We start from the raw sequence: 27495 nt of genomic DNA on the forward strand, positions 1-27495 counted from the left end.
TATGGCATTTTCACCAACCTGCGAACTGTCTGCGGGATGCTGGCGGAGCCTGCAAGACTGTGTGCGAACATTTATCTGTGCTTTGCTTTTTCTCGAGCTCCAAATCTCATTTTTGGGCTATCTGCACCTATTATGTGACAGGTTTTCCGCACGTAAAGAATAACAATAATCGGATGGAATGGGCTTGTTTCTCGAGGAAATTCTTCAGGTAGAAGAGAGATAGATAGGCAGAGAGAGAGATAGATAGAGACATAGTGAGCAATTTTCCCTGTTACAGAGAAAGCCTTGGACGAAAAAAACAGTAGGAAGGCCAGCGGGGCAGGCAGACAGCAGCTAGGCAGACAGGCAGACAGCTAGGCAGACAGGCAGTCTTGTTTATTTTTCGGTTGTTTGGTCGTGCCCAAATCGGCTTACTTTTTCAGATGAAACGCGAACAGCGTTTCATCTGGGGAGAGCAGCAGCCAGCAACATGTATGGTAGTAGTAGCACTGCGGAGCCAACTTGGGTGGGGGAACGAGGTCCTTGGGCCAGCAAGGCAGCAAGGTTGCCTATCTGGGCGTTTACCGGAATGGAGAAAGTGTGCGGAAGGATCAAGACGACTATTTATTGCAACTTGTTATAAACCGGAGAGAATTCATGTAAATTTAGTAGATTGATTTAAAAGGTGAATGATTTATAGAGAGGAAGGTCAAGTAAGATCTTGAGAGTTTTAAAAAAAAATTTTTGTTAGTCTCTTTTTTACCTTTCTTCTATCTACTTTACTGCTTACATTTGATTTTGCTAACAGTAGCATACAACTGAAGTTTCAAATTCATTGAATACCAACAGGTGAGTTCCAACTACTAGTCATTCCTTTATAAATTTTTGTTCTTTTTTAAGTTAAAAGCTGGGTTCCACTTGAATAAGTATGCGTTTTTCCAAATTGATTTCTACAGCAGCCTTGTTAGGAGCCACTGCTTTTGCAGTGGAAGAAGAAAAGCGGGTTAATTTTCAACATCAGCACAATGACAAGCGTGCTGTTATGTATGTGACAAACTACCACACGACCACTGTGTGGGCTGGTGTTCCGCCAGCCGCTCCTTCGCCTCCTGATGCAGGTGCTTCTCCTGCTCCAGAGAACAACGAGGCTCCTAAGGCGGAGAAGGTTGTATCTCCTTCGCCTCTTGCTGCTTCAGACTTTGGTGTCGGTGTTGGTGGTAACGTGGATGCTTCCCCAGAGTCGCCATCTTCGTCACCATCTTCGTCACCATCTCCTTCACCATCTCCTTCACCATCTCCTTCACCATCTCCTTCACCATCTCCTTCACCATCTCCTTCACCATCTCCTTCACCATCCTCCTCCTCTCCAGCAGGTGACTTCCAGCATTCTGCCGGTAATGCCAAAGGTATCACTTACTCGCCATACAGTGCCGATGGTACCTGTAAGTCTGCTTCCCAAATTGCTTCTGACGTTGCGTCTTTGTCTGAATTCCCAATCATTAGATTGTACGGTGTTGACTGTTCCCAAGTTGAGAACGTGTTGAAGGCCAAGGCTTCAACACAGAAGTTGTTCTTGGGTATCTTCTATGTAGACCAAATCGAGGCTGGTGTTAAGACTATCAAGGAGGCTGTCGAAGCACACGGTTCGTGGGATGACATCGACACCGTGTCCATTGGTAACGAGTTGGTCAACAACGGTGCTGCTACGGTTTCACAAATTGCTGAATACATGAAGACTGCCAGATCTGCTTTGAGTGCTGCTGGTTACCACGGCTCAGTTGTGTCTGTGGACACCTTCATTGCTGTGATCAACAACCCAGGGTTGTGTGAACTTTCTGACTACATGGCTGTTAACGCTCACGCTTACTTTGACGTCAACACCGCTGCGATTGGTGCAGGGGCATGGCTCTTGCAACAAATCCAAAGAGTCTGGACCACTTGCAAGGGTAAAAAGGACATTCTAATCTCCGAAACCGGTTGGCCATCTCGGGGCCAACCCCTTGGTAAGGCCATTCCATCAAAGCTAAACCAGAAGATTGCCATCGACTCCATCAAAGCTACATGTGGTAACAGTGTTATCTTGTTCACCGCATTTGACGACTACTGGAAGGCCGACGGCTCTTACGGGGTTGAGAAGTTCTGGGGTATCGTCTAAATCTCGCAACGCTTTTTCTTTGAGGCCTTTTGAAAAACCTTTTAACTATTACTGTGAAACGGATGCTCTACATTCCTTTTATATCCTTATTATACTTTTTTAGCAAAAATCGACGCTACTGATATTTTTGAGCGAGTCCTGGATATTGGTATTGTGAGTGTTTCAGGAGTATATTCTGAACTTTTACGTTGATGCCATTACCCTCAGCTCTTCTCTAAAATCATCCCATTGAAAAGTGGCAAATAATACAATCTTATGCTCCATTTGGTTTTCTTTTTTTTCTATTTATACTTCTAGCTGGTAAACATAAAATCTACTGCTATATTTTGTATACAATGCCCTCTAAGTGACTAGCTGAGTTCTATCCATCCTCCTGCACCGTGTTAGGTATATGTTTGTTTAGAATGTTTAAGGTTACAGATTTTTAAATACCTTCATTTTTGTAAGTTCGTTCGCTAATTCACAGAAAACCTCACTTGACGTACTATGATTGACGTTGTGGTTGACGGTTTCTTAGTGGGCTTCTGCTCCTGAAACGTGAATGATGCCGATCTCCAACGGCGCGTGGCGGAGTAATCGACCTAGTGCCTTGTATTGGAGAAGCAGATCTCCTCCTCGACAGTTTCAAGGAATCTTCGGAACTGTTCTTCAGACGTGCCGTGTCACCAGCTTCGGGTGTAGTTTGGATTTTTTTATTGTCTATAATCTTTCTCATGTTTTCCGTCAAGGCTCCAAGTCCAATGGCAGTGAAGTAGTTGATAGAGAATATGGTGTCTTCAGAGCCATCTAATGGGAATATGCCTGCAATAAATGGCTGAATATATTTCTCGTTAAATCTTCTTTGCACTTCTTGAACACCTAAATCGGCTACAAGCTCTTGGAAAATGAATTTCAAGTAAACTCTACCGGCTGCATTTGTATCTCGTTCATTTAACTGGACCCACTGAAATAGCTCATAGCCAAGGTGATCGGTTGCTAAAAGGTGACCCCAAAATTTCCCCATATTTCGCAGCTGATTAGGTTCAAAATCCCCTATAGACTCATATATTTGCTTAAAGGTTTGTTGAAAAGCAGCTTCCCAACTATGATGACTTGCGCGAAGTTTCTCAGCAGCAGTCCCATAAAACTTCGAATATGTTTGTTCTTGCGAACAAGTCTTTACCAGGATGTCCAGCAAAACAAGCTTCTCATCTGATTTAGGACGAAGTTTTAATAATTTATGGGCTGCTTCATCTCCGGAAAGAGACGCTTTCAGGATCAAATATATCTTCTTCCTATACTCAGTGCTATCTGAATTTGTCATATCAGTAACCACCTCCATATCTTCCACTTGTTGGCTAAGTTGCAACATGGCTTTCTTTCTTAGATCACTAAACTTTTCCTCAGTGCCAAAGAAATCCTCATCAAATTGAAACTCATCTAATCTTGAGCTGGGTTGTAGTTTTGCTGGATTTTCGAGATCAAGAACAATTCTATGGGTATTCGAGTCTTGCCCATGCAACTCTATTACCTTCTTAACGCCTTTATAGCCAGTTCTTCGAAAATACAACAAGTCTTGAATAACATCGCTGCTTGACTTACTGAGGTTACCCACTTGTAGAAGATCCCTCAGCTTCTGAAGTATCTCATTATGAGTTGTCTTACTGACCTCTAATAGATGGTACCCAGAGAGGGTCATAATAAAAGAAATCATGTCCAAGGATCTATCATTTGGGCTCTCAAACAATAAAAAGACCAGCTGCAAAATACCGATCTCATGCATAACATCATTATTACTTAACTGGCATGCCAGAGATAGCATTGCGTAACAAGCTTCCCAATTCTTCCTCCTGTAAGCATGAACAAATCTTAATAACGTCTCTTTAGATATTAAGTAACCAATAGATGGCACGAGCACTTCAAAGAACGCTATCAGTGCGGCAAAAACTACACTTCTATCAGTTTTTACTTGTCTATTCAATAACTCTAGGGCAAGAATGCCCTTTCCGCGTAAGATGTTTATTTGGAACAACTTTCTAAAACTCTCCTCGATGTTTCTCTCATGGAGCTCCTCTAAAACCAAACTAATATGCTTTCTTATTTCTTCCCAATTCTCTTTCTGCACAGGCTCTTCCATATCAAGAACCTTACTGGCTAATATATATTGTGCGTGTTCTTTTATATTGGGGACCTGATGGCAGCAAAGTGTAGTTGAAAGCAATCTCCAAGTTTCTTCGGGCTCTGCTTTGGAATTCATGTAAAATTAAAACAACTTTAGGCCTACTATAGGTTCATACATGTAGATATAGCAGGGCATACAAGGGATAGAATGACAACAGTGGGTATTATAGTGAGAAATATTAATGGAATTGATGTGAAAAACGTGCTAAAGCCTGTTTTTGAACGTTGCTTGCCCTACCTAAGTTCTGATCACGCTGTGTTAGATATCGTTTTATTAGATTCCTTTAATTCAGCAGCCGCGCTCGATTCTACATTGCTAAGTTTGTACCATAATGCTAGAGATGTTTTACTTACCAAAGAGTTATTCGATGTTGGAATTAATGTGCTTTTTAATATCCCCTCAGAAGGTTATTCCAACCATAAATGGGAGGTCCTTTTCATTTACGATCTCAAACTAAAAGATATGTTTAAACATGATAAATTGGAAACGTTTGAGCTGGAAGACCCTATATTAGATCTGCCTGGTCCTGAAAAGGATCGAGACAAATATGAAGTAAGTGCGTTAGGAGGGACATTTGATCATTTCCATGATGGCCACAAGATCCTGTTAAGCGTAGCAACCCTTCTAACGTCAAAGAAGCTCATTGTAGGAGTAACAGTAGAGGAGTTACTTGTGAACAAAAAATATAAAGAGTTACTGGAGTCTTTTGAAGACAGATGTCATAGCGTCTGCATGTTTTTAAATAGACTGAAGAAGTCACTGGAAGTTAAAATCGTTGCCTTACATGATATCTGTGGGCCTACAGGTAGTGTGCCAGAGATTGAAGCACTAATAGTTAGCCGCGAAACGGTAGCTGGTGGAGAAATTATCAACAAGACTCGTAACCAGAAGGGTATGAAAGAACTAGAAATTTATGTAGTCAACATCTTAGGTGGTGACGAATCGGATAGTTGGAAGGAAAAGCTAAGCAGTACTGAAATAAGAAGACACCATCTAATGAAAAACTTAAACCGCAAGTAAGGTTATGGTGTACCCACATACAAACACAAAAATACATACATACACTGCATGCATGCATGTATAAGTACATAAGTACATATACACATGCATGAGTACTGAAGTATTTATATATATTCAATTTAAAATGATATTTGGATATTTGTTTAGCAGAAACAATAACAGGACTAGTTTTTAATCATCATTGGTCTATCTTGAGGAGCCTGGTTCCTTGATCTATCTGGGTGATCCATGGTTATGTAATCTAAGTTGTTCATCAAATCATGCAATATAATTTGATTTGAATCTTCATCGTTGGCTCCGCTGAGCGATTTGAAAACCGCACCTTTATCAGTACTGTACAATATACCTAACTTGATTTTAGAGAACTCCTTCTGACCTAAGCCAAACTTTTCATGCAATCTCTTTTTTGTCTCTACAAATATCTCTCCAGGAAGCAACGTAAATAAAAATGATATCCCATGTTTGTTCTCCCACTCTTTAAAAAATTGCTGAACAATAACAATAATCCCAACGTCGATTGAACCTTTTATAATATTTAAATCTTCCTCCTTGCTATCATTAACAGAATCAGTAGGAGATTGTTGTTCAAGCTGGTAAACCGTAGCTACTTCTTCTGGTAAGACACGGGCAAATATTAGGAACGATTCATCAACAGATTCCATTTTTGAATCCAATGACAGAATCCCTTGGAATCTATTATCTGAATTTGTCCACATCAACACTTCGTCCTTTTGCTCATCATTGAATCCTACCCTTAGCTGGACTTTGTCCAAGAATTCTCTTACAGTACTTGAAGTTGAAACCCTAAACTCGTACGGATGATAATGGACATAACTGTCTTCAAGCCAGTAAAATTTAACGGAACGTAAATGCTCTAATTCTGTTAACGGGATTGATAATACCTCATATTCAAATGGTGGAATCGAATTTCTACTGTATCTCTTTACTAAATAGTCCGTTAAATGACTACTGGAATCCATTGGAAATCTGCCATTTGAATAAACTGCATACAACCTTAGATATTCATGTTCTAGATTGACATAGCTCGCTACTACCTTTGCAAGCTCTTCGTTACTGCACTTGACAGATATCCAAAATTCGAATTCAACAGGACCGTCATTATCTCTTAGAACATATTCTTCTTCACAAGGCTTAGCCTTCGAAATTTTTAATTTCACCCTATTTCTTAAATATTCATAAAATTCTATGACAGTAGGGTAAAACGGAACCTTAGTAGGCACTTCGGAAGGATTTATGCAGAAAGCAATAACATCCCCATCCATAAGCTCAGTGCGGATCAATTCTGTACTATTATCAACAGCTTCAACTCCATCAGGTCCATATTCTTCCACAAATTCGATCTTTTGATCAATATTAAACAACTTCGACAAAACAGTTTCTAATTCTGTTAACTTTGAGTACTGCGATAAAACAATATGACCAATACCAGTTAACCTCTGCTTTTTAATATCAAACATTTTTACAAATAATAAAACTTTCGTTTGATCATTTTCTCTAATGTAACTTTCAGATGAGGGCAACTTGTCTTCATTTATCATTGATCTAATTTCCTCGTGTAACTTAGAAAAGTCTCCAGTAAAAGATACTTTATCCAAAATACTGTGAATGTATCCTAAGTCATTATAAGATTCCTCCACAAAAAGATCAATGGCTGTACTTCTTCCTTGAGAGGTCATCACACTTCCCAATGTGATATCGTCATAACTAGGAAGAATTGGTACATCAAGTCGCAAACTAGCGTTTGTTCTGTAGTTTATTGTCCAATATCTAACCAATTCCTTCCTGTTAATACCTAGTTTTTCATTAAATAACTCATAAATATCCTTCATCTTTGTGGATTTTGCGAGTTTCATATTAAAGGCATACTCATCTTTCTCATGCAATTCGGAAATATAGAGCTTAGAACGATCATTTGGTGATAAATCGTAACCTTGATAGTGAACAAAATTCCTCATAGAATGAACATAAACTTTCGCATATAGATGCATCTCTTCTCGTTCTTTTTGCAATCTCTCACGTTCCTTTAGCTCTTCTTCAATATTTTCAACAATATGCTGAGGAACATCACTATCTTCTACCTCCTGGAGGATAGTTGGTTCCATATCTTCTTTGATGTACACTAACATATAAGCACTAGTCTGACGGGCAATTAAATAGTTTTGATATTGTTCTTTACTCAAGGAACGCAATTCATATTCCGGTAACCTATCAAAACCAAAATTTTGCTCGAAAACTTGCTTTTTAGTGACTTGCCAAACTTTATCATCATCAAACCGATACCACTTATCATCAAGACCAGGTTTAATCATTGCATAATAATGGCCAGTTGATATATCACCTGTATGGACCAAAACTCCGTGAAGATTATACATCATGCTCTCTGGTCGAATTTTGCGAACTTCTGGGTCAAGATATGGAGAAAGATCAATCGATTCTGGAAATTCATAGCGATCGTTGATCTTAATTAACTGGTCATAATTAAAATCATACTCAAATCTTTTTAGCTGTAAATGCAAAACTGGAGGAAACGATTCAAATACAACACCTTTTTTTGCATCCTGCAACCCATAGCGTTGAGCAGCGTACTGGTTTTCACCGTCCATCATTTCAACCTCAATATAATTTTCAAAAGCTTGATTCAACCCATTTAATCCCTTTACATTTAACTGTATATCCCAGAAATCCTCAACTCGAGAAGATTCATACTCAACATTGACACATTTGATATAGCTCTTCATTTTACCAACAAATATTTCATTTAATTTCCCTTCAACTTCAGTGGCCTTCATCTTATTTTCCAATCTATCCATTAAGATACGGTTCAGCTCCTGTACATCGTGCTGCGTGAATGCATCTCCGGTATCCCAACCAAAGGACCTAGTTAATTCAAATGTATCAAGTGGTTCACTGGAGCGCTGTAACTTATAAAACGCCCTTTGTAATGCTAATGGTACACTATTGGAAGGTGTTTCACCATCTGTAGGAATATGGTAAACCAACTTTCTAAAATATTTCGTAAAATAATAGGACTGTAATAATGAATTTAAGTAACATGTAGCACCCTGGTTTTTCAATCCTACAAATCCAGTTACCTTCTTCGAATCATAATTAACAAAATTGTGCCACAACACCCCGGTAGTATCTTTGATAATCCTGATAAACACAGAAACATTTAACTGATCTTGGTTTAGAAACCCAGAGGGCCTAGCCCTTGACTGGGAACGCAAATATTCAAGCTCGATCAAGTTGGAAAACCCCCAATCCTTGTCAATCTCATTGAATCGATGATGAGACCTACTAATTAACTGCGTAGTCTTATCGTCCCCAGGCTTAGATAGAGCAATTGCAAACTGTGCACACACGTACCAGTCTGGATCTGGTTTTTCATCTTCTTTTACAACGGGATGTGGAGCCAAGTACATAGCTATACCTTTCGTGTTATTCCCATGAGGAAACACCAAAAGATTCCAGTCAAAATTCCCGATCCTGTACTTTGGAGAGTAGTGCTTTTCGTCCTTTAATTCACTCCACTGATCGATGTGCCATGTAAATGATCCCTGGGAAACCGTTTCTTCTCCATCCTCTTCCTCCTCCAACGGAGGCAACACTTCATCAAACGCCTTCCCTAAATCAACTGTCTCTATATTCTTACCCTGGACCTTGTCAGACTCCATAGCTGCTTTTTAATAGCTCACTGATTGTCTCCTGGTACTTTATGATTCTTCTCCAATCCCTACCTCTGTTTCGCTCTCATTGACCATATCACATCCCGTATGTAGCATAGAAAGCGATTTCAAGGGGGTTTAGCCTTTAGCTACTATCATCAGTACACCCTTTCGCGTAAGACAGCATTTAGCAAAAAACCTGTGATCATGCAATGCGAAGATCCAAGTCAAAGCACAATTGAAGAGCAGAGCTCAAAAAGGATCGTTGAATTAGTGGCAGTGGTGAGTTCCAGATGTTACCTGTAACAATTCGACTAGTTAATCGGAACTTGAGAGTAGTAAGGCCATTTGCACGTCTAAGGTTGTCGACGGGACAGCAGGTATCAGAAGAAATACAGAAACGAGATGCTCAGGAGGGAGAGTCGAGGGCAGCTACTGAGACTGGTGTAATTCAAAAAAGTGATGAAGAGACGTTGATATACTTTGATAATGTGTATCCGAGGGCCACTTCCTTTTGGAGGCCGACACAATGGTATAATATTTTGTTGACGAACCAGACGAGAGAAGCAGTTAGAAACAAGATTATGAATTATGCTAGTCCTGAGGACAATCCTATTAGAAATCTTGAATTGAGGTCTACTATTCCTATTAAGAGGGATGGCGGTGTGTTTGCGACTTTTCTGGTCCCTGCAGAGTACACAAAAGCACAGGTGAATGCTATGATTCAGCAAAATACTGTTAGGGAATCATCAAAATCGATTACTTCGTTCGTTACCAAAGCAGCTGCGTTTCCGGTGAAGGGGGCACCGTGGATAGAGGATTTGAGAAGGTTACCCAACAATGTCATAAGGGTCAAATATGATGGTGATTTATTGACGGAGGAAGAGTTGTACTCTTTGTTCAGACGATATGGCTCTATCATAGACATATATCCGGGCGAAGGAAATTCAAAGATGGCGAAGATCAAATATAGGTCATTTCGAGGTGCTATATGTGCAAAAAATTGTGTTTCAGGAATGAACGTCAAGAACACTACTCTGCATGTTATGTATGAGCCAATTATCCGAGCTCATGTTATCAGGGATTCATTTTTAAACCATCCTAGAATAGCTATTCCTCTCTTGATGGCATTGTTGTCCATTTTAGCTGTTATGGTATTTGATCCAATTAGGGAGTTTTGCATTGAACAGAAGATCACTCAGGTATATTCGCTATCAATGAATAACTACTTCTTCCAGCGTTTGTTAAGTTTTACCTCTTCTACCGTTTCTTCGGTCAAACAATTTTGGGGTCTTGATGAAGATAAACTTGAGAAGAAAAAATTGTGGTCAGAAAGAATAGACAAGATCGATGACTTGAAAATGTGGTTGGAAGAGAACAATAACACCTTTGTTATTGTAACCGGCCCAAGGGGTTCTGGGAAACATGAGTTGGTCATGGAGCACACTTTAATTAACAGATCAAGAGTTTTGTACTTGGATTGTGATACTTTGATAAAATCTCGGACAGATACAAAGTTTTTGAGAAATGCTGCACAGCAATTAGGGTACTTCCCAGTATTTACTTGGCTAAACTCTCTGACCGGCTTACTTGACTTGGGTGTTCAGGGCCTTACTGGACAGAAATCGGGTTTATCTGAATCTAAAGAAACTCAATTCCGCAACATGTTGAATACCGCCATGATGTCCATTAGGCGTATAGCGTTAAAAAATTACTCTCCAACCATGAGTACTATCGATGATCCCGTTGGCATAAAGGAAGAAGACTATCTACAACAACATCCAGAAAATAAGCCAGTCATTGTTATAGATAGATTCAGTAATAAGGCTGAGATGAACGGATTTGTTTACAAGGAAATCGCTGACTGGGCCTCCTTGTTAGTTCAAATGAATGTTGCTCATGTTATTTTCTTAACTGAATCTGTTGCACCAAACCAACTGCTGGCTGAAGCATTACCGAACCAAGTTTTCAAGTTTATGTTCCTATCAGATGCTTCTAAAGACTCTGCTAGAAACTATGTCTTATCTCATTTGCATACCGAATCCCAAAGGGCCGCTTTCCGTAGAGATGATGAAAATCAACAGCCATTGGAAGTTAGTGGTAAATTTAGAAAGGAAATTGATTATGCTCTAGAACCAATAGGTGGGAGAATGCAAGACCTTCAAGCGTTTGTCAGAAGGGTTAACTCAGGCGAAGAGCCTGCAGAAGCGTTGGAAAAGATGGTAGAACAAGCTTCTGAACAAATTACTCAAATGTTTTTGAGTGAAAAAACAGACCCAATCAGAGCAGCCCAAGCTTGGGAACTGATTAACATGCTAGCTGAGAAGGATGTTGTAAAATTCTCAGATATCGTTTTTAAGCCACTCTTCAAATCTTCTCCAGAAGCAGGTGTCTTAGATCTTGAAAAGAATGGTCTCATTACAATCAATAGGAACAGAGGTGTTTTGCGTGAAGTTCGCCCTGCAAAACCGTTATTTAGGGCAGCCTTCTCGTATTTGTCCACTAACAAGGAGCTGTTCAAAATTCTAAAGACTGGTTATCTGCTTAGAGTTATCTCTTTTGAAAACCAAAAATAAAGAAATTTGAACAAGAATTAGAATCCCTCGGTAGTGTCAATGACAAGATGTTCAAAAGTAGGCTTGATTACCTGTCTAGTAAGATTAGCGCAAGTAGTGCTGTCATTAACGATTGTGAAGAGCAGATAAAATTTCTGTCGAAAGTTAATATATAACTTACAATTATATGTTTAACATATGTAGTTAAAAAGTTATCTTCATTTCTGTGCATAATAAGTATACACTGATTACACCCTCTTGATGACATGTCGTTCTTGACGTCAGTACTGCATATAGAACTAAAACTACTCAAAGCTAACCATTAGGTTATCTCTTTTACTGGCAGTCGTCACTTTTACATATCGCTGTTGAGGGCCACTAGTTGAGGTCACGTGTCAGCTCACGTCACGTGCCTGCTAATACTTAGGTTGATGATCAGTTACTGTTTATATAGTCTCTAATCTGGCTCAACTACCCTCTGGGAATCTAGCTGGACCTATATCTAATCTAATCTAGCTAGTCTGGGTCTCCTTATATACTTTTCTGTTGTCATACTTAAGCTCTCTTAACTTAATCGCTATACAGAATCCTAGCCGATAACCGCTCAGTGGTTATCTTAACACTCCTAACAGTTCTGATTCGCTGCTATACAATGGTTATCATCTTCATAGTCTCCTAATAACTCTGATTCGCTGTTTCTTTGTCTTGTTATCGTGACTATCGAGATGCTTCGTAGCCTGGCTATCATAACTATCGAGATGCTCTGTTGATTTTGCGACAATCACGTGCACAATAATTGTCAACCCTATTTTGCAGTTGGTGAAGTCTCGCTGACTTATTGGGCGTGTGGTCTAGTGGTATGATTCTCGCTTTGGGTGGCGAAGCCTTGGTTCACCAAGGCTTACTGCATGTGAGAGGCCCTGGGTTCAATTCCCAGCTCGCCCCTTTTTGGCTCTGTAGAAGCACACTCTAAAACCAATTAATGAAATTATCTTTTTAAGGGGTCAAAGTTTTTGGTCTACATAATGGTATATATATAAATCTCTCTAGGTAGCGTAATTTAAATAAAATAATCTAGTCTGTAATTACTATTCTTCACTGACCCGGGTAATCAATTTACCTTTATTAATACCACGGAACAACCCGTTCCAAATCAATGGAACTTCCTTAAACTTATCTCCTGTAGCATCTTTGATAGTGGCAGATTTGGAAACGTCGATATCACCAGCTTTAACTAATTGAAGGAGTTCTTCAATAGCACCGGGGAATTCATTACGATAGTCGGTCAGTATAATACCGCGTAGCGTTAACCCCTTAGTAATTATAGGTATGTAGTTCTTTAGCACGATCTTTGAGGAATCGTTGTAACCGCTGATAGCTCCACATGCAGCGGCTGTACCACGGCGTTTAAGCAAGTCGATACCAATATCTAATATTTCACCACCAACATTATCGATGAAGTAATCCACTGTATTTACACCTACAGCAGCTAAAAGGTTTTCTTTGAAGTTTTCGTCCTTGTAGTCAACACCAATCACCTTTTCACCAAAAGACTCAACATATTTTACCTTTTCTGAACCACCAACAATTGCAAATATCTTGGATGCTTTAAACACGTTTTGCGCCAGTTGAATAGAGATCGATCCCACTGCTCCAGCAGCCCCAGAAATCAAAAACACTTTGCCATAGTCACTCTCCCGTTTTTGTAACTCAAGAATATCATAGAAAATAAAATAAGCTGTTAAAGCTGTCGAGCCTAAAACGGATAGATGCCACCATGTTTCATCGACAGCTTCGCAGGATAACTTTCTGTAGGCACTATTCTTGTTCAGAATTGCATGCGTGGTCCACCCAATGTTATCTGTAATTAAATCACCTACCTTCACGTCACTATTTCTAGATGCCAAAACCTTTGCAATATTTCTGCTTGGCACAACATCGCCTTTCTGACTGCCAAGCGAATAATTACTATCAATTGACGCGATCCAAAACTTTTGAGCAGGGTCGTTCGACAAGTACAGGGTCTGCACTAGAAACTCACCCTCTTTCAGTTGATCAACATTCAATTCCTTATCCACTAAATCAAAAGTTGAATCAGGTCCATCAAAATCAAAGATAAACCCCTTAGTTGGATCTGGAACGCGCTTAACTAGCCATTGTCTAGCAGTAACCATCTTTTTTTCTTCTTTCGTGTTCGTCGTCTACACTCTTGAACGTGCAGAAAGTACATGACTGTGCATGCAACTTGTGTATTTATATCGAATTATATCCAGTTTGGAGCTGCTGCCTCATTGTATTATTGGCGTGTTCAAACTACGGATTCGGAACCCGTAATTATAAAACATGGGGTTTTTAGGGATTCATGCGTATGCTTACTAATTGTATTGGAGATGCCACTTGAAGTTGTGTATTTTGGGTCATCAGTAATGTTCATCGAACATTTTAATGAAAGAGGGAATGCCTGAACAATCGGTTTATCATAAATGTATTAAAATATGAGTCGTATTTTCGGCTTGTAACGGTGATAAATACATATTTGAAAGGCGCGGTTCTTGTGTGGTTGAATGGTGAACTTAAAGTTGGGATGTTGATGTATAATATTACTTCAGCCGCATGTGCCAAAAAGGTGCATACGCCCTAAAACTGATCTTTAAGTAAAAAGAGCCATACTGTACGCACTCCAAGCATATTTTATGCTCGCAGACGCTACTTCTGGGTAAGAGATTGATACACGTTAGACGCTTTAAGTCAAGTGTGGTTTTGGTTTTTACGTGTAAGATGCGGAATACATTAACTACGACCCGATTTTTCCCATCGGTCCATCCAGACCATTGGAAAAAAGGAAAGAAAAACGAAAAGGCTCGATGGAGAGACAGGAGACCTCCCCGCTCTCCCATCATGCCAATTGAGCGAGTAAGCCAACTTTTAATACTCTCGGTATTAGGATGAACTAAACTGATCGAATGTATTTTTCGCCTGTCTACTCCCCAATACTAAGGCTACCCCGAACATTAGGTCTACAATCATTTGATTTGATTGCTAGCATTCGTAGAACACTAAACAATAAACTACCGCATTGACGTCACGATAACATAACTCACCTGCAGATATAAACGATTCAATGCTCGATTGATTGTTGACAAAATGACTTTTCGGGCCATTGAGGGTAGGAGATTTATTATATCTGGTAATAATGGTTCATAGCAACTTTCCTGGAAGCGAATCAAGCAATAATACGATTCATTTGTTCTGCGCAGTCTACCGGTTTTTGGATGAAAGCGAGATTCCGGTGGGAAATATCCTGCTGTTTTTCTGTGACAACAATTCTCCTACACCGCTATCTAGCCGGAATCATTCACCCTAATAAGGTCATATGCCACAATGTATGCAGGAGTTCCTCTACTACGTAGCTGTTACTTGTAACAACATCCGTTCACTAAACCGTACATAAGACACAAATACCCCATATTCTGAAGTAAGCAACGCAAGACTCGTGCTCATCGGAACTAAAACAGAAATTTATACAAAGTACACAAATGGGATGGTCCTAGCCCCTCTCCATCTACGCATATACCATATGTCTGCTGCTCACCTATCAAAAGATTTAATGGATCGCCTTTACGCGATACTTCCTCTTTTAGCTCTAATCAAGTGACATTTTTTAAAAAATGCGCCCACAACTCCATTTCCGATATGCATAAGGTGAGTATATTCATAAATGCATGTCGTACACAAAAAAAATAATAGATGTATCTATCGCACAAAAAACAAACAAAAATCATATTATTATCTTATCGTACCCTGATGGTCGCGGGTACATTGCCGTCCCTAATTGAACCCCATTATGTCCGTCCGCATAACTTGTATATTTTTGTGCTATTATAACCCAGGTCAATATAATACAACCCGGCTGCAGTCACCATTAACCTAACGCCTTATTGTATTCTATTGGCATCTTGATACGGAACGCGTCTTATGTATACCGTGCCAGTAAAGAACGGCTCCTCCTTTTATGTTCTGTTTTGTTTTGGCATGGTGTACCAGTTTTTCCTGCAAAACGCTTGGCCGCTCCAGTCATGCAGGTACGATATTTTTTATGCCAGGGCTATGTACGAATTTTTATCATATCCACAATAAGGTGACATTATTAGGTGGGTGTCAATATAACAATAGGGAATTGACCGGGGATGCTTGCTCTGAGGTTTTTTATATTTTAGCTTCTTTGTATAAGTTTGGATTATTAACACCTTGGTAATGCGATACGTAGGCGGACAAATAGGGTTCACGACGGTGGATATATATATTAGATACATACATAGTAGTTTGTATCTCGCTCTCTTAAGATATAGGAAAAAAGGTGGGATAGCAAGATAGAAAGGCAAGGTGGTGGTACAGCATAAGACATTGTGACACTTTTGAAGGTTGAAATTACATAGGCCAAACGAAAGGCGGTAATCTTTTTCTTAGTCATGGCACAAACAATGATTGATACATTGAAAACCAAGAAACCAAAGACACATTATGCACGTAAAGGGTGTGTTCAGTGTAAAAAGTCGCACATTAAGTGTGATAAGATTCAGCCATTTTGCACTACCTGTTCAAAACGGAACATTCTGTGTACTTATGAGTTAAGTTTTGTCTTTGAGGATGGGACTAATAAGAAGAGGATACCGCGACGGACACCTAGGACTAAAAGGGGATCTCAGGATATTATAACACCATTGTCTGTAAACAGTACTTCTAGCGCATCTGGTAGTTCGGGGAGTTTAAATTTAACACGTATGGCAAGTATGACGCCTTTGGAAAACCCGCCATTTGTTGCTACGCCAAAATTAGAAACCAGAGCGTCCGTGAGTGTTTGCAGCGACGCACAAGGACGCGCATCTTTCTTTACAACGAGTGCGACTCCTATCGAGAATGAGCAGATTGAGTCCAATTTCAATTTTGATGCAGCTACAGTTACAGCTGTCGCTACTTTTGAACTTCCAGAATTCTTAGATAAATCACCCGCAGAGCTAGTGCTGTTTGATAATTATGATATTGAATCAGGGAAATGGGATAATGATGCACATTGCGCAAATTGGAAGTTTTTTGATTTCGATTGGAGGTCTGCAGATTGGTTAGAAACGATGAAGATGTTAGAGGCAAATGATCCTATTCAACATTATTCTCCCATTAATCAGCCGTCTGATACCACGGGATTTTATTCTGACTCTCCAGAGTTAATGAACTTCGTCTGGACAATGGCAAGGAACACTCAATTATTTGGTAATTTAACACTATTTCCAACAGAAAAGATTGATCGCTTAATACAGTTACTTTGGGATTTAAATGATCAATATCCTGTTGTTCAAGATGCCTTAGCATACAGTTGTGGAATTTTTACGAAAGACTTCTATGAGAAGGCAAATTACCGAAACTTTGCATCTATCTGGGGAACCATTATAATGTCGTCAAATTTGAGAGTCTCCGTTGATAAGCTAAATTTACAGTTACAAAAGTGCTCTCATTTCGTGGAGTATGTGGCGTTACTATTTTCATTCTTTTTGCTCATTGCAGCAAATAATACATGCGAAGGCTTCGAATGGGATGTTTATTTGCCACAGACGTATATGAGTTTAAGAAAAGTAAGAAAGTTAGTTCCACCAGGCAATTATATGACAATACAGGAAACTGAAGCGTACTCCATCTTTGGATTTCTTGAGGAATGGTTTTGCCAGGAAGAAATAACGGCGCAGCTTATGTCAGACCAAGGAGGTATTGTGACAGATTACACAGAATTAGAATATTTGTTAGGTAGGGAAGCTCCAGAGCTCTCTAATTACCGCGGGAAGTATGATTTAATGAAAGGATGCTTTAGAGAGCTAAACAGTATTTTTTTAAAATTGTGTTTAAAGATCATGGAATTAAAGACTAAAGGAGTCGAATTAGGAGGAAGACATATGATGAAATATAAGTTCCTCAACACAAATAGCTCCTTGTCCCTCGAGTTGCATGTGTTTGGATCAAAGTTGTTGGCTGAACTTGAAGCCTTAAAGCCTACTAAAAAAAGTATTAAATCTTTATGTGAAGGTTTGACGGACCATAGATTACACTATGCCATGAAAAACTGCAATGAAATGTATTATTTTGGACTACAAGTATATTTAAGAGCATTGTTTATGAACTCTCAGCTGGATAGTCCAGAAATCACAGAGTTGTTAGAACGGGTTCTCGAAGCTGGTCATAATATCACCTGTTACCCTACAAAGTCAATATTTTGTCATTTGTTCATCTATCTTGGCGCCGAAGTGTCGTTATTACTAAACCAAAAGACTTTGTTCAAAAATTTCATGGATCTACTAAGAAAGATCGCGCATAATGGCACGGCCGCTGCAAAAAATAGTATTCAAAAATTAAATTACATATCTCTAGCATTGGAGACAAGAAATTATACATTGTTGGTCAACCCTATGTATAATCAGTGGAAGTCTAGCTTATAATTTTACAAATGAACGAAAAAACAGCGCCAAAAAGCCCTAAAGGGTTAACAGTATCTCACATTGAAGACTCACTCAGGCCATAATTAATGGAAAGCTGGATGTAAAGCATTGAGTAATAGTATGCAAATGATACAAATTTAGATTCTTTAGATAGGTAGGGCATCTTATTTTTTTTTCAGATTAATTTTTTTTTTAATGTAGTCGAGTAGAAAATATTGTATTTTATTTTAAACGTCAAATATTCGTATCACAAAAGACCACTAGATTTTTATTATTATTTACCACATAAAATTATTCATAGAACCTAGTAATGCATATGTAATTAGCGCCAAAATTTGACCCAATGCCATTGTGCTGAAGGTAGCCCAATTATATCACCGCTGCAGCTAGCCAACAAATCATTCCTGCTTTAGTAGGTCCATAGAAAGCATGTCATAATCTGAAAAGCCTGCAATGTTCCACTGAGCCAGCTCGTCATCAGTAAATGTATTAAAGTAATCTGTATCATCTCTGGAACCAACCTCGCTTGGATATATTAGGTTCGCAATCCAGTAGAGCAAGAAGGTGCTTGTAAACTGGAATATAAAAGAACCATAGAAATAATAAATACTGTCACCGACTTCAACAGAATCATTGGCAGAATGGATCAAACCTGGCAACCCAGGGGCAGTTCCTAGTAGAAAGCAGATAAAAGCCTTAATATTTAATCCCATAGTGTACCAATAAGTACTTTCAGCAGTGTGCAAGTAACAGTCGGATAATTTTATAATTCTTTTACGAACGACATAATATTCGCACATATAAATCGCAACCATTGGACTAATAAAAATCGAGAAAGAGTTCATAACGGCAATGAATGTATTACCTGATTGAAGGTATGTCCAAGGCTGAGCTGGCCAGAGCAGTAAAAATACGACAATTGCGCCCCTTTTTGTATTAATGTACTTGGGAAACAACGTAGACAGATCCATTCCTCCTGGAATAGCATTAGCAACAGTAGATATAGCCAGTTGAGAAACAATTAAACAAACTGCAGCAAAACAACAGGCAGCCCTTACCTTAGGTGTGTAGTGATCTATCAATAGCAACTTATATATATCAGCCGGCGTTTGTAGGTCTTCGTCAGGATACAATTCTTTGAAAGCACTATTAGTTATGACAGCAAGCAGTGGTACAATGAACCCAGTGAGATTAACGCCAATTATTGTTCCCAGTATAGAATCAACAGGTCTCTTGTTAAATCTCGAATAATCCGCCTGATTAGAAAGAGCAGCAATAACACTTGAGTACCATGAACCTATACCGTAAATCCACATCCATCCAAGATCTGAAGATGACAAAACAACGGGCTTGGTTATTAGACTTCCTACATGACCATTATTTAGACGTAGAACCCATATGAACAACCCAACGCATGCCCCCAGAGTAAGCAGCGATGATGAGGTAAGTAGAAGATCAAAATATTCAGGCTTTATGAAAAGTATCGGAAAATTCAATGCCAAAAATACTATTAAACCTATCAACTCTTGAGGGGTAAATGGTACATTTGGACCAAATTGTGCAATCTCCGAATACTTCTTACTCCATGTAGAAATAAGCAAAGTGACACACGATCCACCTATCCATGCCTGAAGTGCAAACCAAACAACAGACAGCAAACTTCTCATCAAAACACCAAAGTATGAACCATATATACCGAAAACGACACGCTGGTATACTGAATAACCAATATGATATTGAGAACCATAGAAACTATTCAAAATGGCGATCAAAGAAATAAACGCATTTCCAATAATAACTATCCCCATTATATGAGCGCCATTCAAACCAGCAGCATATAAAGAGACAGCGCCTGTCCATACACTCATACACAAGCACATAATGCTCCAGTAAGATATGTAACTGATAATTCCCCACCTACGTCTGGACAAAGGCATGGGAACTATGTCCCTGTTCTTCATATCATCGGATTCCTCGAGCTTTAGTAGCCCATCAATCTTTGAGAATATAGACATAATTCAATAAATACCACTAAACCACCGTAATTCAGATAATACATAAAATGCAGCCTATTGACTTAAATATCGATCTCCACCTAGCTGCATCAACATACAAATGTTTATTTTTATATATATTGAATTATATTGAACCACCTAGATATGCCACTCATTAAAAATAAAGCCTGCTAATTTCTGTTGAAGCCCGAACATAAAAAGCAAACAAATCTGTCCAAATTGTTCCCCAGCAGCTTTCTTTTCCTGGTAAATTCGTAGCCTACCTCTAAAAACTCTCATCTTGAGATTATCATGGGTGTTGCGTAATCGCAAAAACGTGCCTAAAAATGCATAAACCACCAATGCATTACTTTTAAGTAAGTAATTTTAGATTTTTTATGATATGTCCTGCAAGATGGATGGGATTTTAAAATTGGTTACCAAATCACCACGTATGTTTATAAGGTACTAAATTTTTGAAGATAAACCAAGAAGTGTGTATAATGTCCCTTTCTATATGCGACAATTTCTATATTCGGCAATCCGTTGTAATCACCATTCTCGAGGTTATCTCCAAGCGCACGATTATATAATCCAAAGAGCAAAGAATGGCTTTTTCTGCTCGTGATTACAGCTTTTTCAAGTGGACAACCTCATAGTGTTCCAATTCGTCGTATATCTACGGGGAAAGTAGTTGATACAGAACTCTCAGGAGAAGGGAAGCAAGACATGTCACCCGTTCGAAGTCCTCTGCAGCCGAACATTAGTAAAAATAACGAGGTATATAGTATATCGTCCGCTAGCAAGGTGAAAGATGAAGTCTGTAACCAGAGAAGAAGTTCAAACAAGAAAGTACAAGCACAAAAAAGTTTGAAAGTCGATTTAAGGAGGCAACTTCAATTAGATCAAGCAAGTCACTTATTCAGGAATGGGTTCCAACTTCTGATTTGTAATAGGAATTTTTCTAGTTACCGGTTTACAATACGGAATATTCTGGGCAAAAAGGAAGTAAAATTCACGGTATATGTTCCCAACGACTATCCTGGTGCCTCCTTAAGGTTGAGTGAATATCCTGAAGTTGAAGAACGTGAATACTCTGTACAACTTCGCACGTTAATATTTAACTTCAATTGGAAATGCAAACAATGGAATAAGGAAGAGATTCCTATTGCCTCCCAGCTTAACTATTTGGTCTCGGAATGGAAAAGATTGCTCTTCACGGACTTTCTTAAGACTGAAGTTTTACGACAGAATTTTTACAACAGTATAACCAAATAATCCTTTTTTAATACTGCTATGTATGAATTTCGTGTACCTCTCTTTTAATTACATGGCATTAGAGAAGGTAACAGGTGAACTAGAAGGTGCCACATGGGAGTGAATAAAGCATAATTTTAAGCCGTGCGATTGAATGATTCCTTTAGTCATACAGTCTTTATACGTATTTTTAAAGAGATCGGTATAACTGTATCTAAACATAGACATGTTCTCCCAAGAGTGTATTAACTCTCTTACAAAGAAGCTGCTCCCATGCCGCTTCCCGAAGACATACTAACGCATTCGATATGTCCTGTCTTCAGTTCATGAAATAAAGTCACCACCTGCCGAGCACCGGTGCACCTTAGTGGGTGTCCTAGAACTAGAGATGGTCATCGTGAATTAACTTTCTTTTTGTCGACGCCAAGATTGTCAATAATTGTGTTTGTGCTACGTAGGCTTCATTGATCTCGAACACGTCAACCTATTCCATCCCTAACCCTGTTCTTCTCAAACCTGAGGATATTGCATACAACGGGCCAACGCCCATAATTTCCGGTGGAACTCCTGCAGATTCGAACCCTAAATACTTGCCGATTACTGGAAATTGCAAAGATTCCGCATCTTCGAGCTAATAGAATCCCTAAAGCCCCGTCTCAAACCCGGGAAGTATCACCAGCTGTAGTCACACCATTTTTCTTCAAAGCGGGCTTTAACCTTGGTAAGACCTCAATCGTTACTCCCTTCCATAATCCATCATCCGAACTCACTACCTCGTCATTTTCGCTCTGCAATGGTAAGATCTCATCTGCGAATAAACCGGCTTAAATTGGTACTTCCGGTTTCCTGTACAAGTTAACGGTAAATTCGTCCTGGGATTCTCTCGAGATATCAAAGGCATTCACGACATTTTCATTGGCTATCCCCATTCGCATGAAACAGATTGCGGGTTTCCTCTCCTTTTTCATTAGATTTAAAACATGGTCAAAGATCTAACAAACGGAATTGGCCGACGTAGATTCAACACGAAGAGCTAACCCAACATCGATATGCTGTGCTCTGATCTTGTTAGCGAAGTCGTTTACTGCTCTTAGGCCCGAGGAACACTGCCGATTTAGAGCCATAAATGATGAAGTAAACGGAATTCGGGCAGCAAACGGGCAGCCCTGTGTTCCATGGCTCCAGCTGCAGGATTCAGCACATATCTAACAATCACCTCTGAAACCAATCACTTGTCTCTGTCTACTTTCTCGAAGAACTTCAACAGAAACTCATGCGATAACTCATCAGTACCATAATCTTTGAAGCCCATGAAATACTTTGGTTACCGGCGATATGTACGCAGAGACTACTACAATGTCCTCGGGATTCCGGGATAATGCAAGCGCTTTTGATTGAATTTGAAGGTGATATTTAATTGTTTAGTCTGTGACATTTGAGTTAAACTCAGAAAGGTCTCGACTAATTCTACTAATGATCCACAAATATATTCTTATTGGAAAGACTTTTATATCTCTTAATATGATTGGAGAAAAGATTGATTCTAATGTATGCTGCGCAATCAAGGTGTAGCTTACTATAATCATGATCTGTTATTTGAAACAATCGCTGCTTAAGCTTCGCCATTGCTTCCCTACAGTAACTTCTATATTCCGGCGTTTCCGATACTCAGTCACGTGTTGTAATTTCAAAACCCGACCTTTGTACTTTTGATCACTGCCGGACATATACATGTCAAGAAATGTCTACAGGCTTCGAGCAACCCGGACAGACATCCGCGAACAATAGTTTGCGTTTCGAACTCAAAAACCGCTCCGAATCAGTCAATACAGACACAACAAGACACATATTGGTGTGTGATAGATACATACGGCCTTTTATGCTAAATATAAAAAAGGCAATATTCGCGAAAAAATAACAATCAGGATCTAGATGCATACTAGGGAATGTGTGCCAAGCCAAAACAATTCTTTGAAACCATGGCCGGCAACCGAATCATCTGGTCAAATTATTGGTACTATATCCAAAGGAAATAATATTCAGCAAGATATGAACTCTATACCAGGTAACCTGGATCATACTTACATAGCCACGCCTGTCAAGGACCAGAATCTTTATAAGCATGAAACTATGGTGCTTGATTATGGTGATGCTGCTCCTTATTGCGATAAACTTATTCTGCCGGTTACAAACTTTGATAAAGATGTTGTTCCCGACGAAGCTGTCGTTAACTTTCATTTCAATAGAATACTGTCGAATAAAAATGTGTCCAGTTGCTTGAATGCGGATCTCGGCAAACTTTCATGCAGGAAAAAGTGGGACTTGGTATGTAACGCACAAAATCGAAGGAACGTATTGAATCCATCTAGAACCCCTAGCAATAGTGAAGATCCCGCCCAAGAAGTAATCAGGTTTCTTAATGAAAACCTCAATGATCCCATTACATTGCCAAATATATGGTACCAGTTAGAAAAATTGCTTAGACACAGATACACTTGTCAGGTTTTTCTATCTGAGGGCGGAATATCCAAGCTTTTGAGACAATCAGTCTCAGTAACCAAGGAGATGGAATATGTATATTTACGTTGCTTCAAAACTTTGATAAATCAAAAAAAGGGACGCTTAGAAATTCTCCAAAATATTGAAGTAACTAAGATGTTAAGTCTGTTTGTGGGCAATTCCAATTCTCAAGCAAGAACAAGGCTTATCACAACTGATATTCTCTTGTTACTCACTTATATGGATAGTGCAAAAATATCCCGTGAGTTAGAACCGTACTATAGTGAATGGTTTACTGCTTTTGATAATACGATTAGCGATGAGTCCCAATGGCATCAGTCCTCATTTATTATTCAAAAGCCACAACAGTTGATGATTGATTACTGTGTTTCTACAATGTTTCTTGTAAACTCAATTGTTCAAGGACTTCCCTCCTACAATGAAAAACGGAAAACACTAGCAATGCTAAAGTATGCTGGTATACACAGAATATTTCAAAAGATATCGAATTCCAAAAAGAGGTTTGACTCAGAGATTTTGCTTGATCAGATTGCGAAATATCGAGATCGGGAAGTAGATGTCGCTTCAAAATTTACCATAGAACAGCATATAGAACAGAATATATCGTTCGCAAGCCAGGTAAACACCATTTTAAACTTAGCTCAAAGTACCTCTCTAGAGCCTTCAATGGCAAAATTATTCGAGTCTGTAATAGAAATAATTAAATTCAGGAAATGTACTGAGTCGGCAAAAATACTCGAGCTATTGGCATTGTTACTGAGCTATCTCCTTGAAAATTCCTATTGTGAGGATGACGATGGCCCCGAAAATGCACTGAAATTGTCCTTGAATACCTTGATGATCAACCTATTATTTAATAAGACAGCTATTAAGGAACTTGATGAGATGAAATTAAGAATGGAGGAAATGAAAGAAGTAATATCCCAATTGGAAACCAAAAACTTAGTACTTAGTAGTCCAACTTTCGATAAAAATAATTCAATTGGTGGTAAAGTATCAAAAAAACTGCATTACATTGCAGAGTTGGAAGAGAAGTTAGAGGCCATAGAAAAACAAAGGAAAAATGATGGAACAAGATATAAGCATGATTATGTTCATAAAGGTCACGATGGGAAGTACTCTTTCACAAAGAATGCCATATCATTGTTTGCAGCACTAAAGAACGGGAATGGTTTGCCACATAGTAATATTGGCAGGTCATCCAGTATAGTCAGAAATAAAAGGGTTTCGTTGACTGTACTTTTTTCCGATGATTGCAATAGGCGTAGTTTTAGTGGGCCTGAAGGCATGCAAAGCTCTGAGAGTGAAAACCGTGATTTTATCAACCTGGGACAGCCACACAAAAAGAAAGTTAAGCAATCCAAACTAAACAATATTGTGTCTCCAGATTTATCTCCACAACTAAGTGAACCGCATGCCCTTTTAGCACCCTCCCCAACACTTACGTTATGTTCAAATGTTGGTGGTAACACAGCAAAAATACCTAAAATAATTGGGGCATCAGTAGCCACTTCGACAGAGATCCCTCTGTTGTCTAAGGATCAGAGTTTGCTGCCACCCCCGGCACCACCTGTTCCTAAAAGCTTAATGAACAATGTGCTAAAACTTTCACCTCCCACATCGGTACGCAGACCAACAACTGTAATGGCACCTCCTGCGCCTCCATTACCTCAATATTTGCTCAACCACGGCACTATGTCGCAGAGGACTCCTATGAGCCAGCAAGCGCGCAGTGGAACCAGCGGATCAACATTTTCTGCGATTCCCCCACCACCACCACCTTTGCCTGTTTCTTTGAGTGCTGGATCTTTGTATGCATCCCAAATCCCTTCTCTAACTTCCTGCCAAAAGGTGAAATTGAAGCAAATTCATTGGGATAAGATTGACGATATTTCAAAAACTGTATGGAGTGATGATAAAGAGCGTGTGTCAGTGAGTAGCGAGTTAGCGAATTTTGGTGTGTTCAAGGAAATTGAGGAATTATTCAAAATTGTTCCAGCAGCTCCGAAAGTAGGAAACACTATGTTCACGGCTCAGAATACTAGAAATGGGAAAGTTACTTTGCTATCGAATGATTTGGCTCAACAATTTGGAATTAACTTATACATATTCTCCAATTACTCCGTTGAAGAACTTGTCGAGAAGGTTTTACTGTGTGACACTGAGGTTATGAAGAATCAAAGTGTTATTGAATTCTTCAGTAAGGATGACATCAATCACATCCCGCAAAGTATTCAGCGTATGTTTGCTCCGTATGAAACAAATTATCTTACAGGCGATAAGCCAGAAAAGGATTCTCGTTCTTTAGATCGTGCTGATAGGATATACCTAGAATTATTCTACAATTTAAGGTCATATTGGGCACCTAGAGCGAAATACCTTCTTGCTCTATTAACTTATGAAAAAGACTATTACGATATATTATACAAGTTGCAAAGGATTGATGACGGCACTACAGCTATAAAGACATCAAAAAGATTGAAGCCTTTATTGTTCATTATCATTGAAGTTGGTAATTATATGAATAATAAGCAGGCGCTGGGTATACAGTTAAGTTCTTTGAATAAGTTGGCATTCACCAAGACGAGTAAGGATAATAATTTGTCGTTTATTCACGTTATTGAAAGTATTGTTCGTCTGAACTACCCAGATCTACACGGCTTTGTTAACGATCTAGAAAAGATTCTTGATGTATCCAACATTATTGTACAACACGTACAACAAGAAGCACAAGAATTTTATGAAAAGATAAGTACGTTAGAGAGATCTTTGAGGGTTGGTGTGCTATCTGATTCTTCGAAGTTTCATCCCAAAGATAAATTTTTGATAAACACAGAGAGTAATATCAGCCATGCTATGAAAAAGGCAGATTTGCTAAAGCAGCAATGTACTTTAACTATGGGTGAATTTGATAAGCTAATGGTATTTTGGGGGGAGGATCCCAATAATGTTTTCAGTAAGAACACATTTTTTCAAAAATTTCTAGATTTTGCGTTGCTATTTAAAAAGGCTAATAAAGAGAACATAGAGAGGGAGGTACGGCGTGTTTGTGAATCAAGAAGGTATTTATTGGAGAAAACAGGTAACTCACATATCAGGGTAGATCGTTCTGAGCGTTGTACACTGCCATCTCTTCCTGCAGATTCAGACGACCAACAAGCTGTTGAGATATTAATAAAAAGATTACGAAATGTTCGCCAGCTGGATGGTAAACTTTTTAGGGATTCTAAAGGAGTCGAATCAAGTCAACCTTCAAGTAGGGCAAGGCAAAAAGAAGATGGAGATTTACTATTAAGAACGCGAGAGATGTTGCTAGGTGTTAAAAAGATTTGACTTGCCAAGTAACACGGATCATAATAGCTTTATAAATTTAGCTCAAATTTTTACCTTTAACCATTTAACTAGTGCGATCTATAACCAATGACTTTATTGTTGGTTTGTTGTAATCATTTAATAGTAAAAAACCGGAATAGATTATATAACATATAAAGATCTGAAAACGGTGTTAATACCTTTTGTATTATATCATATAGATTGAGTTGCGGCTAGTTGTATGTCGGAATAGAAATTTACTTTACGAATCAAAAGTTATTTTGTAACGTGAAAAGGTTTAATGTTTCTGATAATGGATCACGTGGCAATAGCGCGAACAAGAAAATCTGTCAGCGGAGCGACGGGAGGGAGCG

At 38.9% G+C, this 27495-nt stretch overlaps 9 protein-coding genes, 1 non-coding gene and 2 further genes across 10 annotated transcripts, besides 2 other annotated features; 7 read left to right on the top strand and 5 right to left on the bottom strand.

The window, feature by feature from the left end:
• Nucleotides 1-907: 907 nt before the first annotated feature.
• On the top strand, nucleotides 908-2134 carry Ecym_5668 (uncharacterized protein; the record flags this gene model as incomplete). Its single annotated transcript, XM_003647169.1, has 1 exon — nucleotides 908-2134. One exon carries the CDS (start codon nucleotides 908-910, stop codon nucleotides 2132-2134), a length of 1227 nt encoding a protein of 408 aa, XP_003647217.1.
• Nucleotides 2135-2618: 484 nt separating this feature from the next.
• CWC22 (U2-type spliceosomal complex subunit CWC22) lies at nucleotides 2619-4370 on the bottom strand (the record flags this gene model as incomplete). Its single annotated transcript, XM_003647170.1, has 1 exon — nucleotides 2619-4370. The coding sequence occupies one exon, from the start codon at nucleotides 4368-4370 to the stop codon at nucleotides 2619-2621; it is 1752 nt and encodes a 583-aa protein (XP_003647218.1).
• Nucleotides 4371-4442: 72 nt separating this feature from the next.
• CAB4 (putative pantetheine-phosphate adenylyltransferase) lies at nucleotides 4443-5315 on the top strand (the record flags this gene model as incomplete). Its single annotated transcript, XM_003647171.1, has 1 exon — nucleotides 4443-5315. The coding sequence occupies one exon, from the start codon at nucleotides 4443-4445 to the stop codon at nucleotides 5313-5315; it is 873 nt and encodes a 290-aa protein (XP_003647219.1).
• A 164-nt stretch (nucleotides 5316-5479) lies between these two features.
• UBP15 (ubiquitin-specific protease UBP15) lies at nucleotides 5480-9010 on the bottom strand (the record flags this gene model as incomplete). The annotated part of the gene is made up of 1 exon (XM_003647172.1): nucleotides 5480-9010. The coding sequence occupies one exon, from the start codon at nucleotides 9008-9010 to the stop codon at nucleotides 5480-5482; it is 3531 nt and encodes a 1176-aa protein (XP_003647220.1).
• A 284-nt stretch (nucleotides 9011-9294) lies between these two features.
• On the top strand, nucleotides 9295-11732 carry Ecym_5672 (the record flags this gene model as incomplete).
• A 190-nt stretch (nucleotides 11733-11922) lies between these two features.
• Nucleotides 11923-12201: a sequence feature (solo-LTR -fragment).
• Nucleotides 12202-12396: 195 nt separating this feature from the next.
• Nucleotides 12397-12501, top strand: Ecym_5673. The gene is made up of 2 exons: nucleotides 12397-12432; nucleotides 12465-12501. It is a non-coding gene; the product is annotated as a tRNA-Pro (tRNA).
• Nucleotides 12502-12644: 143 nt separating this feature from the next.
• Ecym_5674 (uncharacterized protein) lies at nucleotides 12645-13730 on the bottom strand (the record flags this gene model as incomplete). Its single annotated transcript, XM_003647173.1, has 1 exon — nucleotides 12645-13730. One exon carries the CDS (start codon nucleotides 13728-13730, stop codon nucleotides 12645-12647), a length of 1086 nt encoding a protein of 361 aa, XP_003647221.1.
• A 2295-nt stretch (nucleotides 13731-16025) lies between these two features.
• Nucleotides 16026-18038, top strand: Ecym_5675 (Zn(II)2Cys6 transcription factor; the record flags this gene model as incomplete). The annotated part of the gene is made up of 1 exon (XM_003647174.1): nucleotides 16026-18038. One exon carries the CDS (start codon nucleotides 16026-16028, stop codon nucleotides 18036-18038), a length of 2013 nt encoding a protein of 670 aa, XP_003647222.1.
• Nucleotides 18039-18436: 398 nt separating this feature from the next.
• On the bottom strand, nucleotides 18437-20053 carry Ecym_5676 (nucleobase cation symporter-1 family protein; the record flags this gene model as incomplete). Its single annotated transcript, XM_003647175.1, has 1 exon — nucleotides 18437-20053. One exon carries the CDS (start codon nucleotides 20051-20053, stop codon nucleotides 18437-18439), a length of 1617 nt encoding a protein of 538 aa, XP_003647223.1.
• A 708-nt stretch (nucleotides 20054-20761) lies between these two features.
• Nucleotides 20762-21310, top strand: SMU2 (Smu2p; the record flags this gene model as incomplete). The annotated part of the gene is made up of 1 exon (XM_003647176.1): nucleotides 20762-21310. The coding sequence occupies one exon, from the start codon at nucleotides 20762-20764 to the stop codon at nucleotides 21308-21310; it is 549 nt and encodes a 182-aa protein (XP_003647224.1).
• Nucleotides 21311-21543: 233 nt separating this feature from the next.
• Ecym_5678 lies at nucleotides 21544-22724 on the bottom strand (the record flags this gene model as incomplete).
• A 497-nt stretch (nucleotides 22725-23221) lies between these two features.
• Ecym_5679 (uncharacterized protein) lies at nucleotides 23222-27142 on the top strand (the record flags this gene model as incomplete). The annotated part of the gene is made up of 1 exon (XM_003647177.1): nucleotides 23222-27142. The coding sequence occupies one exon, from the start codon at nucleotides 23222-23224 to the stop codon at nucleotides 27140-27142; it is 3921 nt and encodes a 1306-aa protein (XP_003647225.1).
• A 2-nt stretch (nucleotides 27143-27144) lies between these two features.
• Nucleotides 27145-27495: part of a tandem repeat (telomeric repeat) that runs on past the window's edge.

This window comes from Eremothecium cymbalariae, chromosome 5, assembly GCF_000235365.1.
Source record: "Eremothecium cymbalariae DBVPG#7215 chromosome 5, complete sequence".
NCBI classification, from domain to species: Eukaryota; Fungi; Ascomycota; class Saccharomycetes; order Saccharomycetales; family Saccharomycetaceae; genus Eremothecium; species Eremothecium cymbalariae.